At 46.1% G+C, this 14,003-nt stretch overlaps 1 protein-coding gene across 1 annotated transcript; it reads right to left on the bottom strand.

Annotated features, from left to right (window-relative positions):
- Nucleotides 1–2,226: 2,226 nt before the first annotated feature.
- ZRANB2 (zinc finger RANBP2-type containing 2) lies at nt 2,227–13,309 on the bottom strand (the record flags this gene model as incomplete). Its single annotated transcript, XM_079535533.1, has 10 exons — nt 2,227–2,343; nt 2,884–3,048; nt 4,897–4,983; nt 7,351–7,523; nt 7,938–8,075; nt 8,633–8,709; nt 9,824–9,906; nt 12,750–12,858; nt 12,957–13,009; nt 13,254–13,309. 10 exons carry the CDS (start codon nt 13,307–13,309, stop codon nt 2,280–2,282), a joined length of 1,005 nt encoding a protein of 334 aa, XP_079391659.1. The 3' UTR covers nt 2,227–2,279.
- Nucleotides 13,310–14,003: the final 694 nt, after the last annotated feature.

Genomic DNA, 14,003 nt, shown 5'->3' with positions numbered 1-14,003 from the left:
CCACACGGCCGCGCCGAACCGTCCCGCATCGCTCCGCTGCTACAGCAGGCTGCACAGGCGCTGCGAAGGATGCCGCGGTGCCGTGCTTGGCACAGAACCACAGAATGGCCCGGGTTGGAAGGGACCCCAAGGAGCATCAAGTCCCAACCCACCCCCGACCCCCCCACAGGCAGGGCCACCAACCTCCCCATTTCACAGCAGCCCAGGGCCCCATCCAACCTGGCCCTGAACACCTCCAGGGATGGACGGGGCATCACAGCCTCTCTGGGCAGCTGTTCCAGCACCTTACTACAAAGCAGCCATGCAAACAGCTCAGACATTGCTTCCTCTGAAAGCCCTTCCAAAATCAGGGAAGGTGTGCAAACTATCCTGAAGTAGCAGAAAAAAGATGACTTGTATTTAACCAGCACTATGGTTATAAGGTTTTTCCCACTATTTAATAACCACAAGCTGAGGACACAGAGCACATGCTGCCCTTCCTGCACTGCAGTAACACAGCTCCCAGTGGCTGTCAGGACGTGCCTGTGTTGGACAGAAAGCACTCAGCACGCAGTTGACTCACAGCTTTTATTTACACTCGTCTACAGATTCATTTTGCCTTACATTTTATCTAAGCCAAACGAAACCATAATTTTCTTTTGTCTGTAGGCCACCACTCGCTAAATGTAAAAACTCTCATCCGGGTAAGTACAGCAACAATTGGAATACAGAGCACAGGTCAAAGAAGGTAACACATAGCGGCTATCAGATCTGCTCTTTACACTGCAGTAGTTGGACTTGGAAGGTGCCAGAGGCACAGTTATGAGACTAACCTGCTCTTGTGTAACCTACACACACTCAGCACGAAAATCAGATGGAAAGAAAGCATTGAAGAAGAAACTGCAGGTCGTTTTTGTTTTTTTTTTCCCTGCTAAAAGATTAACAGAAATATTTCTACACCAAAACAATTTTGCTTACAGAACAGTCTGAAAGAAGAGTCTTGGAAAAGAAAACAATGTAGTTTTTTGTTTTGCTCCATTTGTTTTGGTGAGTTCATCTGAAAAATCAGCTGTAGACTACGGGTTTGAAATCGTACAGCGGAGATAACTGCAGAGAATTGCTGTCTGTTTGCTTACAAAGACTTTTCCTCAACATACTTACCTTGTGATGGCACCGAAGACACTTAAATCTTTCTTAACCAAACGGAGCTCAAGAGAGACCAAGTTTCAGTGTGATATTACTAGCGAAATAAGTTCTGTAAAGCATTTTAAGCCATAAATTATACGTTTGGGGAAAAAAAAAAGAATGATGAAGAACACATTCGTGATGCTAGGACTTTCTACGGTTTATTTTGGTTTTTAAACATAAATAAAATTCAGATACCTGGAAAATTTGTCTGCCGAAAATGAATTTTACAGATGGGCTGCAGAAACTTCCCTTCATTCCAAGAAGCCATTTCCATCACTTCTCCACCTCAAGAGTAGCTCCCAAGCGATCCTTCCCAAAGAAAGGACTGCAAAGCCCAGGAGCCCCCACGTGAAAATACTCAACCCAGCACCGACTGCAGAAAGTGCACTTTCCACAGCCACAGGACGGGCAGCTGCAAGGCTGGAGCAGTGGAGAGGGCAGTGCCCACGTCTCAGACATCCCTACATGCTCTCTGCAGGACCATACTGTGGGCTCCAGACTTAGCAGCATTTCTGCTCTGGGCGTAGTTAAAGAGAGAGAAGGGGGCAAGCACCTATACTACAGCACAGAAAAATAAAGACCCAGGAACTCACGACTTTGATCCAGTGAGCAACAACAGCCCTACAGCTACACTAATCTTTGTGGTCCCACAAGAGCTACGTGAAACAAGCTCCCGAGGTGCAGAAAGCTCGTGGGCTCCTCCGACATCCTCAGGTGCTTTTTTTTGCCATTGCCACGTGAAGAGCAGGGTGGTGTATGAGCGTATCCAACCCGTGTCTGCTCATACGTAGGAAAGCCAGGAGCTGAGTAACTGAGTCTTTAAAAAATAAAAGCAAAACAAACCAAAAAAAATCCCCTCTTACTCAAAGAAACAAAACAAAAAACCCTCGCACCTCCTCTGAGGGGTTTATGGCTTAAAATGCTATCTCACTTTTTGTTTCATGAATGAACAAAGCTGCAGTTTTCCAGAAAGCAAGGACAGACATGCACCTCTACTAGCAGATTTAGCACTTCTGACCAAGTAAGACACCAACTTCTTAAAAATGTCTCATGCACTGACTGGAAATTTTTTCTTTTTTTTTTTTTTTTCCCTACGTGTGAGCTTTAAGACATTATTTCTTTTTAGAACTTGTACGGGAACCAGAATGGGAAGATCCAGATGATGATCTGCGGCGTCTGCAAGATATAAAGGGAGAAAGCATGCAAACAAATAAGTTGAAATCAATTTTAGCATCCACTTAGAGTAGTCTGCATCCTATAATAGCTGGAAGCCAAGTATATCTGATAGGGGCCTTATGAGAATATAAAAAACTTCAGACCACTTTAAGATAACAAATGCGGATTTCTAGAATTAAATTCACATTAAGTTTAATACTGAAAATAGAACATAACTTCTAAATGCAGTATTCACTTATGAAAACAAATTAATAATGCACATATGAATTAACAGTTTTGCACACTGCAAGAACGGTGACCCAAGTGTTTCTATGGAACGTGCTCCTAGCAGGAGGGAGCTTCATTGGAGGAGGAAAAAAACAAACAAAACCCAAAACAAATAAAGAGGTTTTAATGGGAACAAAATGGGGGAAGTGAGAAAACTACTGCTAGCATCAGAATTCAATTGCTTCCTAGCGAACCTCTGTCCTTCGAGGAGAAAAAAAACAAAAATAATCACACGTTTCAATACAGCCATTCTTATTCTACATAAACCCAAACCTTTCGGGTGACCGTGATCTCGATCGTCTTTTTTTGCGATCACCAGATGAAGAAGATCTAGAGCGACTCCGCTTCTTGCTCCTCTCGGGGGACGAGGACGAACGAGAGCTGGAGTAAGATCTTTTCCTTGGGGTTGAAGACCCCCTGTAGGACCTGGAGCTGGATCTTTATCGATTAAGAAATAAATGAGATTTAATCCTGGGATCATAGAGAAAGAGCCAAGAAAGAACAAAACGAGACAGTTCTTGTCAGCACTCCTACTCTACGAGGTACGTGTTCTATCAGAGGACTGAGGATCCTTTAATACTTACTCTTGAGTTAACTGACAGCACAGACTGCAATAGAATCTCTCTCTATACATTTTGCTAAATTGAGTTTCCAGATATGCAGGCCACCAGTGGTTTGGAAACCTCTCTCCAGCCTTCACCAGTGCTAGGTGACTGGACAAAAAGCAGTGGGACACTGGGACAGCAGGGTGCCATATGAAGACCCCCCCCGTAGTTAAGCTCACAAAGCAAAAGAGCTCAGAAACTACAGCTGTAATACCAATTTAACAATGTTTCACTTCATAGTAAGGGATACTTTGTGCTGAAACTTCAAGTGTAATGTATTCCTCATCTTACTAGAACAGGAAAAACCCCTGGAGGGGTATTTACAAGTGCCAAAATAAATATGGGTAGATTGCAAGACCTTCTGCAACTGAAACAATATAACAGAAATATCACAGAACGGCTTGGGTTGGAAGGGATCTCAAGGATCGTGAAGCTCCAATCCCCTGCTGCAGGAAGGGCCACCAACCTCCACATTTCACAGCAGCCCAGGCTGCCCAGGGCCCCATCCAACCTGGCCTTGAACACCTCCAGGGATGGACGGGGCATCACAGCCTCTCTGGGCAGCTGTTCCAGCACCTCACCGCTCTCACAGCACAGAACTTCCCCCTGACATCCAACCTCAATCTTCCCTCCTTTAACTTAAAGCCACTTCCCCTTGTCCTGCTGTTATCTACCCTTTCAAAGAGTTGATACAGTATCTTAGAATATCAGTTAATGTGGCATTTCTTAAAAACAAACAAACAAACAAAGACATCCAGCTTCACTTACAAGCACTTAAAAATCTCATCATGTAAAAAAATAGATAAATGCACCTCTGGAAAGTGTAACAGCGCTGGGAAGTCCTACACCAGTCCAGAATTATGTGAGAGCACCTAACAAGGCTTTTTTTTTTTTTCAGTGAGCTGAATAAAACGTTTTCAAAGAAAACCACAGCGCACACTGCTGGTGAAGTGCTCCCAGGGTTCTCACTGTCAATAATTAAGCAGTCCTATCCCAAGCAAGCTACTCCACCAGGGCCCTCAGCAGATGTGTGCAGCACAGGGCAATAACCTGCTCAGCTGAGAAGCCCTTCAGCACCTGCTGCAGCCACACGTGGCTTTTTTGCTTCCTAGCAGCACGGCTGCCATCTCTGAACCTCACGTGGGCACCACAGAACATTACTGCCACCACAGAGCAGTGGCAGCATTTAGGACATGTCTTCTCAACTCCAGCTGTCTTTCCTTATTTTAAGAGTCTCCACCACTTACTGCGCATGAGTTTTAAACAGTCCCCACACGCTATGAAGGTGGTGGCAGCGCTATCTAGTGGAAATTACATTATCTCTAAACACAGAAATAGCAAAGCACACTTTCTGCTGTTCTTCCACAACAAGTAGCTGAGGTGGAAGCAGCAAAAAGTGCTGAAGCAAGAGAACGTGCCCTCAGATTCTTCTTATTCCAAAGTGCAGATGCGTGGCGTCCACTCGTCTAGCTTAGATCAGAATTAAACTCTTCCAACAAAACCTCGCATCTCAAGAAATACATCGGTAGTGGCAGCACTCTTGTGCAAAGACCCCAGGAATTCTGATTTCCGAGATAAAAATGAGTTCATGCTTTTGACCGGAATAATTTTACGGTGCAATAAACAAGTAGTTCTTCCGCCCTTTTTTCCTCTCTGCAGGAGAGGGTGCTACCTCATTCACCTTGATTTCGACCCACGAGATCTAGAGTGTTCTCTGGAACTGGAACGAGATCTTGATCTGGAACTGGAAGAACTTCTTGAGTGGGACCTGAAACAACATGGAAGATTTTTTCCAGTATTTGCCTTGCACTCAGCAGAACGACTGCTGTACACAGCAGAGACAATTATGTGTCAAGACAACTGGATTACATTCACGAGATGCTGACAGCTTCCCCCTGCCTCCCGATATCTGCACGCTGTATTTGCCAAGAGCAACTTTAACGTGCTCACACGGTGCGTTCAGTAACTCACAGCTCAGCTTTTCATTACGTTTCCTGCAACAAGGTGCAGGAATTACACAGGGTTGCAGCTGTTTTGCAGAATGAGTCAAGCAACTGCACAACCATGATTTCATGACATCGACGCCTGAGGTTTTAATTTGTGCCTTAGCTGGAAACCATTTTCTGTGAGAAGCAAATGAGGTAAGAGTACTAGGACTCAAACTGCCTAACTCTGCTCTCACAGGCAGTTTGTAAACAGTTCTCAGTTTTTGCACTAATTTCTCCATGATTTAAAAACTCAGCAGTCATTTTATTCTGGGCTGAAATGCAGACAGGGCTGACACTACTTGTAACTGCTCAGATAGCTTCTCAAGTTTGCCACGTTGATGGAGTTTCTTTGAAGCACAAATAACAAGAGATATGCAAAAATGGCAGCCGACTTGCAGTAACAGTTGTGAAAAGAAGGCTTTGCAATCAAATCCTTATCATCTTTTCAGACAGAAGACACATGCTGCCCATCTCCCAGTTTGTACTGTTACCATGTCTTTTTCATTTTGCTTTGCCAAACAAAAGCACCATGAAAATTTCCTTTTAAACTACTGAAAATATACATTTCAACCTTAAAACAACCACAACCAAAACAACCAACCCACTGCCAATAAATTATTGGTAACTACAAGCGTTGATCGACTGCTAACAAATTTAATTAAGTTAAACTACTTTTTGCCTCACTGCTAACATTTGCAAATTATGAAGATTACAGCCAGATGGAACACTTCTGCCTCCTTTGATCTTCCCACCTAAACCAAAGGACTGCACTTGAGTGCAGCCCACACCAGCAGCATAATGCAACTTCCCCACATAAGGGCAATGCAGCCACTTCCTCAAAGAAGTGATGGGAACTTCCTACACAGCTCACTTCGTTTACCAAAATAGCTGACAGGCATTCAGCTCAGTCAGTGTTACTCAAAGTGCTGCTCCTTGCAGCCATATGGCAATTAGTCAAGAAGGCATTTGAGGGAGCCAGGAGGCTGAGAACAGGTTTTTCTTTTTTCCCCCCAAAACATTTCTCATAGAAGAGGCAGCATGAAAAAAAAAAAAAAGCATGGTAACAGCAGGGAGAAGGACAAAACAGAGAGAATGGCTCATATCTGGTTAGTGTGAGGGGATGAAGAACTCGGGCAGTGATCAGAGTGGTTAGAACAGAGAGGTGCAGTTACAAAGCTACAAAGATTAGAAGAAACTTGAACTTCATGTATAAAATCTTTATATATGGTTCTATGAGTTGGCAGCAATTTCAGGTTTCCAACCTATCAGTATTATGGTTGTATTAATTACAAGGCAGCTGAGATTGATCACAATGTGATTACCAAACATTCATTGAATTGTTTATATGTTATTAAATTTAAATAATGAAGTGAGCTCCTAAATCTACCCAGCAGACACTGGTTCATGACTCCACCATCAACATCACAGAACTGCAGAATGGCTCAGGTTGGATGCAACCTTTCAAGATGCTCCAGTCCAACCTCCTGCTGGGGCAGAGCCACCTTCCAGCACAGCAGGCTGCCCAGAGCCCATCCAACCCAGCACTGACTGCCTCCAGGTATGGGGCATCCGCAGCTTCTTTGGGAAACCTGCTCTATTGCCTTGCCAGCTGCATCATAAAAAGAAAAAAAATCCTCCTCATAAATCTTTAGTATTATTCTGACTGCACTACCACTGTATTGAAAGTTCAAGTTTCTTGTTTTTATTTCCAGGATAGCTTCTATTCTGTCCATCTACTGAATCTGTCTGGACTGCATCACTGCCCCCTTCTGCCTCCTTTAACAATCTCACTCTTCTATTTCTCTGTTCAAAAACTCTACTCAGCATCATCAGAAAAAGCACATTCATTGAATTGCTTACGGCTAACGAGTCTAAAATAAACTGGAAGATAAGCTTTTTTCAGTCATTTATTTGAAGATTTCAATTGAAATATTAACTTCACTTAAGCAAGCAGCAAGACATACAGGGCCTTCCTACTGAGAAACCATGGAAGGCCAGAACAGAACATCATCTACCTGTGCAAATTCTGTACATAAAATTGTCAACATTATTAAACTAAAACTGTAAGGCAATCAAGAAAATAAGTAAATAAAGAAGTTAGATACTGACATTTTGCCTGGCGTTACCCTTGACCTGTACCCGTTTACCTGGACCTAGACCTTGAGCTTGAGTGAGAGGATGAGCGTGATGAAGATCGTGAGTGGGAAGATCGAGACTTGGACCGACTGCGCCTATTGGGTTTCTTTTTCTTATTAGTGTCCTCTTCTTCACTGGCATCAAGATTATATTTTGAGAGGTCAGCATCGTCTTCATCCTCATCCTGGAAAACGCCGATACAAAACTCAGTTCCCTTATTTGATGACGTTCCACTTTATAGCTAAACCTGAAGTAATTCTGAAAGCCTCGAAGTTCAGGAACATTCCCTCTGTAAGGCTGCCAGACTGAAAAGCTCCAATTTAAACCTCAAACTCTTGAATTCTGATCTCAGACAAACTTCAGTGCTTTTTCTCATTTAAAGAAAATTACCCAGCCTCGATTGCAGCCATCAGAACAGCACAGATCTCATGCAGATACTTCCCAGAAGCTGCAGGCGTTATTCTGATAGCTACTCCTCTACACAACCTTATGATTGTGTATAAGTATCAAATACCAACCAAACGTCACCCACTACTAAACTACTCTACAGTAACCAAACAAAAAAACCCCAACCAATCCACAAAATGAAACACAGTACCTCATCCAATTTGTATTTGGAAAGATCTCCATCCTCATCCTCCTCATCTTCCCCCTCAGATTCCTTATCTTCTACTTCCTTCAGGATAGATGCCGGCCCAACTGGTTTTCCTCTGTACTTTTTCTTTTTGCGACCAAACTAAGAAATTGCATTGCATTAGTATGTGATTTATGAAAAGTCATTCCCAGTGCCACCTCCTTCCTCAGATTTCTTTGAGAAAATAAATATGCATCGATTTAAATAAGGTATTGTTCAAATTGAGGGAGATGCGCAAGGAAATGTCAGTTAGGAGACTTCTCAGGGAGATGTTTGTCAGATAAAATTACTGCTTTCAGACAAAATCATTGGGAACCCAAATTTAATAAAAGAATATTGTTGCATTTATGTCTATGGAGTATATTTACATAACAATGTTAAACATGTCTGAAAACATGCCTTCTCTTGAAACCAATTAAGCACGTTGAAAAACACAGCTCGCAACAGTTTAATTTGAAGTTTTCAGCCCTCAAAATATAATACAGATGCATTTACTTTCAGCTCAAAGCTTTTGCACTCGAGCATCTGACAGAGCTGCACCACGAGGTGTTACTCATTAGCACTTTTCCCCATCAGGGAACTAAATATAACAAATACAGGAATCCCAAGCACAGGTCACACAATACATCTCTCCCAAACAACACATTATCTCATCTTACCTCATCATACTCCCCATCTGATTCTTCACGTTCTATATATTCAACATTCTCTCGTTCATTAAATCCTCCTCCATACCCTTTAAAAAGTGGTAAAATAAAACAGTCTTTTGGGATGTACCAAATTCATCTACGTTAAGCACAAACTTTACAACAAGCTTTCAGTTTCTAGAAGTCTTCAGTGGCAACACAAATTCACGCCACAAGAATGTAGTACGAGCTCAAGAAGGTTATCCCTACATGTTCATTAAAAATAGCCCCTCAGCTTATCTAACTGAGAGAAGTGATTAGAACACAAATGACACAGACAACAGAGCAGCCACTTCAGGGAAGCAGTCGGTGGACATGGCAGGGAAGGCAGTGCTCCATAACTGCTCCCCAGCTGCTGTTTCTGAAGCCCCTCTGCCACGTCCAGCCCTCACATGCACCAAGCCCCCACTGTGGCTCCTGGGCACAGCAGTCTGCTCCCATATTGCAACTGCTCTGTGGCATTAAATCGTACAGACCCTCAGGAGGCAAACACAAACAAGACCGTGCTGTAGTTGAATTAAATGGCACAGGTGCCAAGAACCTTTCTGTTCCTCTTCATAATGCAAGCAGAGAACTCAAACTGATTTGGATGCCAGCTAACTTTGTAACTTCCCACAGCTGCATGCAGTGTGCTGTGCCCCACGTGCAGCTGCAAATTTACTCCGAAGGACACCTGAACTTGTAAGGAGTTCAGAAATACTCCCTTTCTTTTTGAATAATAAGCTGTGCTCTTCTCTGCCTGCTTTCTATTTCTTAAATGAATCCGTGTTATGCCCACACTGTAAGGATATCCGTTGTTCTAGTTACGGTTGGGCTGTGCTGTTAGAGCAGAAGGAACCTAAAATGCATCACTGACCAAATCTTCACTAAGAAATGGGCACTGCATATACTAGGGTTCGTGGAGATGAAGAAAATGTAGCATTACTCCTTCCAAGCTTCTCAATATAAAAATCAAATATTGTGGCTTAAGCCAAACATGTGATGATTTTCCAAATTCAACCACCACATGCTTTACTTTCTGTGTACTGAAAGTGTAAGAAGTGCAAGATCTACTCACAGAAGAAAAAGCAGTTATACTGTGGGGAAAAAAAATCAGATCACCCTGAATTATAAAATGAAGTCTCTTGCAACAACTGCAGTATTTTAAGGCCATACACAACTCACCTGTCCGCTCCTCCAACTTAGCATACTTCGGAGTATTACACATATTACATTCTGACCTTCTGGCCCAGTTCACATTACCACATCTTCAGAGGGGGGAAACAAAAAAAAAAAAAAGTATAAATAAGAAACAATTTATTTCAAATTTCACAGTTTAAGTGTCGAGGTGACACTAAGAAGTTGCAAAAGTGACAAGCTGCAGCAGTGGTTTGCAGTCACTAACATGGCATAATTAAGACCAAGGCAGATGGCCACCAAGACACCAAGGAGTCTGTGAGTACACTGACAGCATGAAGATGATGGGATGTGGACCACACTAAGCAAACCAAGGGAAAAGAAATAACAGAAGACTGCCCAAAATGCATTAGCATACAATTAAAGTTATATTTTAGCTGAGATATTTAAACAAAATGATTCTGAAGCAGCTAAAGGCAAAGCAGTTGCAAGCATCCTTTATGGATATAACTGCTAAAGGAACCACTGGTGCTATCAGATTCGCATTCCAGTATGCAAGGAAAAAGAGGAAACAGATACCATTGCCACTAAAAGGAAAAAAAAGGGAAAGAAGGCCAGTGCTCGTGTAGCTACATGGTGAGACACCACAGTCCTGGTTTACCATTCACTGAAAAATGAAATAATACAAATTTCTCATTACTTCTCACTAGTGGCATTCACTGTTCTGAGGAGTTAATGGAGGTGATACAAGGAGAACGCTGTTGGCCAGCAAGCCTTGTCATCCTCTGCTGCACAGCTACAGTTTCTGCACTTCCTGTCCTGCTGCGCCCCAAAACACCACTCACATTTACCCTACCCTTAAAGCTACCATCAGGATGCTGCTCAATCCCAAAGAGCAGAGCAGGTGGTCTGCAGGACCCGGTGCAGCCATGAACAAGCAATTGAGAGGATTCCTTCACACACACTGCTGCCCTCAGCACTGAGCAAAGCTGGGCCTGACCTGAGGCAGCTGCTGCCTTCCCTGCTACCCTGCCTGCATGCACAGGATGCGCTGTGAAGAGGGGCCTCCTAAACACTCAGCTATCCCAAGGCTGCCAAACGGACACGCAGGCGTTCGCCTCTCATATTTTCTCACTATCAGAAAGTCTGCTGCAACAGTATGTGTAAATGGATGTGCTTGCTGCTGGCACTTTGTTTTACTGAGCAGGTATTTTGTTTGGGTCACAGCATATGCAAGCCAAGCACAGCCAGGTTTCACTGGTTAGAAGGCTCTGTCAGCAAGCAAATCCCAAGCGTCAAAGCCCTCCTGGAAGTTCCTTTTTTTAAAAAAAAGTGCTTTACTAATCATCTTTTGATTTAAAACTTCACATTCTGAACCGATTGCCTGCAAAATCATCTACGTAGTGAACTATGTGTCCAATTTTACTCACTAAAAACTCAGTGAATATTAAAAATAAGCTATCATACTGTAAAGAAGATGCAATTCCACTTATGTCTGTTCCAAACTTGGGAAGCATCTTGGATTACCAAAGAAAAATCAGAGCTTTTTATTTTGTTTTTTTCTCTCCTCTGTTACATTTCTCCTGCCATGTTACTTAAGGACCTGCTGTTTGCCAAGCAGAAATGAACGCTGTCCTCACAGTAAAACACTTTTAATGGAATACCTGGGTGTTTTAGCACTGTTTTCCCATCAGTATCAACTCTCACAACCATAGAATGGCTTAGGCTAGAAAAGACCTTAAGAGCCACCTCATTCCAACCCCTTGCCACAAGCAGGGTTGCAAGCCACTATGTCAGGCTGCCCAGGGCCCACCCACAGCCTTGGCACTTCCAGCACTGGAGCACCCACAGCTGTGGGCAGCAGTGCCATGGCCTCACTGCCTCCAAGTAAAGGTCTTCCCCTCACCTCTGACCTACACCTCCCATCTTTTCACTTAAAGCCCTTCCCTCGTCCTTCACTACCAGCCTGCATGACTCACTCAGGTTGGAGAAGACCTTAAAGATCATCGAGTCCAACCATGACCACACCACCCTAACAACCCTCCGCTAAATCATGTCCCTGAGCACCACATCCAATTGGCTTTTAAACACATCCAGGGATGGTGACTCAACCATCTCCCTGGGCAGCCCATTGCAGTGGGCAACAACCACTTTAGTACAGAAGTTCTTCCTGATATCCAACCTAAATTTACCCTGGTGCAACTTGAGGCCATTTCCCCTCGTTCTGTCACCAGTGAGCAGAGACCAGCCCCGCTCTGCTGCAATCACCTTTCAGCTATTGGCAGAGAGCAATCAGGTCTCCTCTCAGCCTCCTCTTCCCCAGACTAAACAGCCCCAGTTCCTTCAGTCTCTCCTCATAGGCCACATTCTCCAAGCCCTTCCCCAGCCTTGTTGCCCTTCTTTGGACCTGCTCCAGCACCTCCATGTCCTTTCTGTACTGAGGTGCCCAAAACTGAACACAGAACTCCAGGTGAGGCCTCACCAGTGCCGAGTACAGGGCAAGATGACTTCCCCAGTCCTGCTCACCATTCCTGACCCAAGCCAGGATGCCACTGGCCTTCTTGGCCACCTGGGCACACTGCTGGCTCACATTCAGCCGACTGTCCATCAGCACACAAAGTTCCCTTTCCGTCAGGCAGCTTTCCAGCCACTCCTCCCCAAGCCTATAGGGCTGCCTGGGGTTGTTGTGACAAAAATGCAGGACCTGACACTTGGCCCTAATGAAACTCTCACAGTTTCCCTTGGCCCATCAATCCATTCTATCCAGGTCCCTCTGCAGTACCTTTCTCCTCTCAGGCAGACCAACACTCCCTCCCAACTTGGTGTCACCTGCTAACTTACTGAGGGTGCACTCAATGCCCTCACCAAGACGGTTAATGAAGGTGTTAAATAGAAGCGGCCCCTATAAGCACCCTTAGATCACATCCCCACAAGCTGGACGCTGCCCTGCAGGCGCTGCCATTCCGCTCCGTACGTTTTGCACTGCCAGTCGTTGGCGCTGAAGAGGCCGCGGCTCTTCTCTGCCAGGGTCTTCCCTATCTCCGTCCCTCCGGCTTTCATCATTTTGGCTTCGGTCGTTTTCTCTGGAAGCAAACACACCGACAGCTCACGTTTACGGCCGATTACAAACTTCCAACGTTTTTCTCTCAGGAGGGAACGGCGCGGGCCAGGCCGAGCTCACCTCTCCCACATCGGTTGCAGCTGGTCCTCCTGGCGAAGTTCACGTTCCCACACCTGCGGCAAGGATACGGACACACGGACACACGGACACACGGACACACGGACACACGGACACACGGACACACGGACACACGGACACACGGACACACGGACACACGGACACACGGACACACGGACACACGGACACACGGACACACGGACACACGGACACACGTCAGCAGCGGCCTCCGACCGGGCCGGGCCCACCCCAAGCCCCGAGCCCCGGCCCGGCCTGTGCCGCCCGCCCCCCGGCGCTCACTTCTTGTCGGGGCAGATCCAGTCCCCGTCGCTCACGCGGAAATTCTTGGTCGACATCTCGGACCCGCACAGCCCCGCCGAGCGCCGCCACCACCGCCGCGCAGGAGGAAGAGGACCGGGGTCCTGAGCCGGCCGGGCCGCCCGCCGCGCCTGCGCCCTGCGGCCTCAGCGAGCCGTGCCCGCGCCGGGCGGGATTCCGGTCAGGCAGCGCCTCGGCCGCCTCAGCCCGGCCGCGCGAGGAGGACGCGGAGGACGGGGCGCCCCCAGCGGCGCGGAGGACTGCCTGCAACTTCCGCCGTGCGCGCGGGGCCGCGGGGGGCGCCGTCAGCGGGAGCGGCGGAGCGGCGTGGGAAGGGGCGGATATCGGGGCGGATATCGGGGCTGGTAGCGGGGCTGGTAGCGGGGCAGGTAGCCGCCCGGTACCCGTGTGCGTCCGCGGGGCGAGCGGCTGCGGTCTCGTTCGTGCCGGGAGCGGCGGTTGCTGTGAGCAACGTAACGACGTCCCACGAGAACGCCGGGACGGTTTGAGCTGCGAGTGCGTGAACGCAGTGCTAAAACTCCAAATAAATGCTTTTTTATTTTATTTTATTTTATTTTATTTCTTTGCAATAAACCTTTAACGAGCACCCCAAAGCTGCTGCCTGGGGCCGTGCGATCCCTCCGGCCGTTGCTCTGCCCGCCCGTTGCTCTCAGCGGCAGCTGGGTGCACGGCACAGGACGGTCCGTGGAGCATCGCCTTCCGGCACACACA

This window comes from Tetrao urogallus (genome assembly GCF_951394365.1).
Source record: "Tetrao urogallus genome assembly, chromosome: 5".
NCBI classification, from domain to species: Eukaryota; Metazoa; Chordata; class Aves; order Galliformes; family Phasianidae; genus Tetrao; species Tetrao urogallus.
The sequence above is the reverse complement of the archived record's forward strand: the minus strand, read 5'-3'. Positions and strand labels throughout refer to the sequence as shown.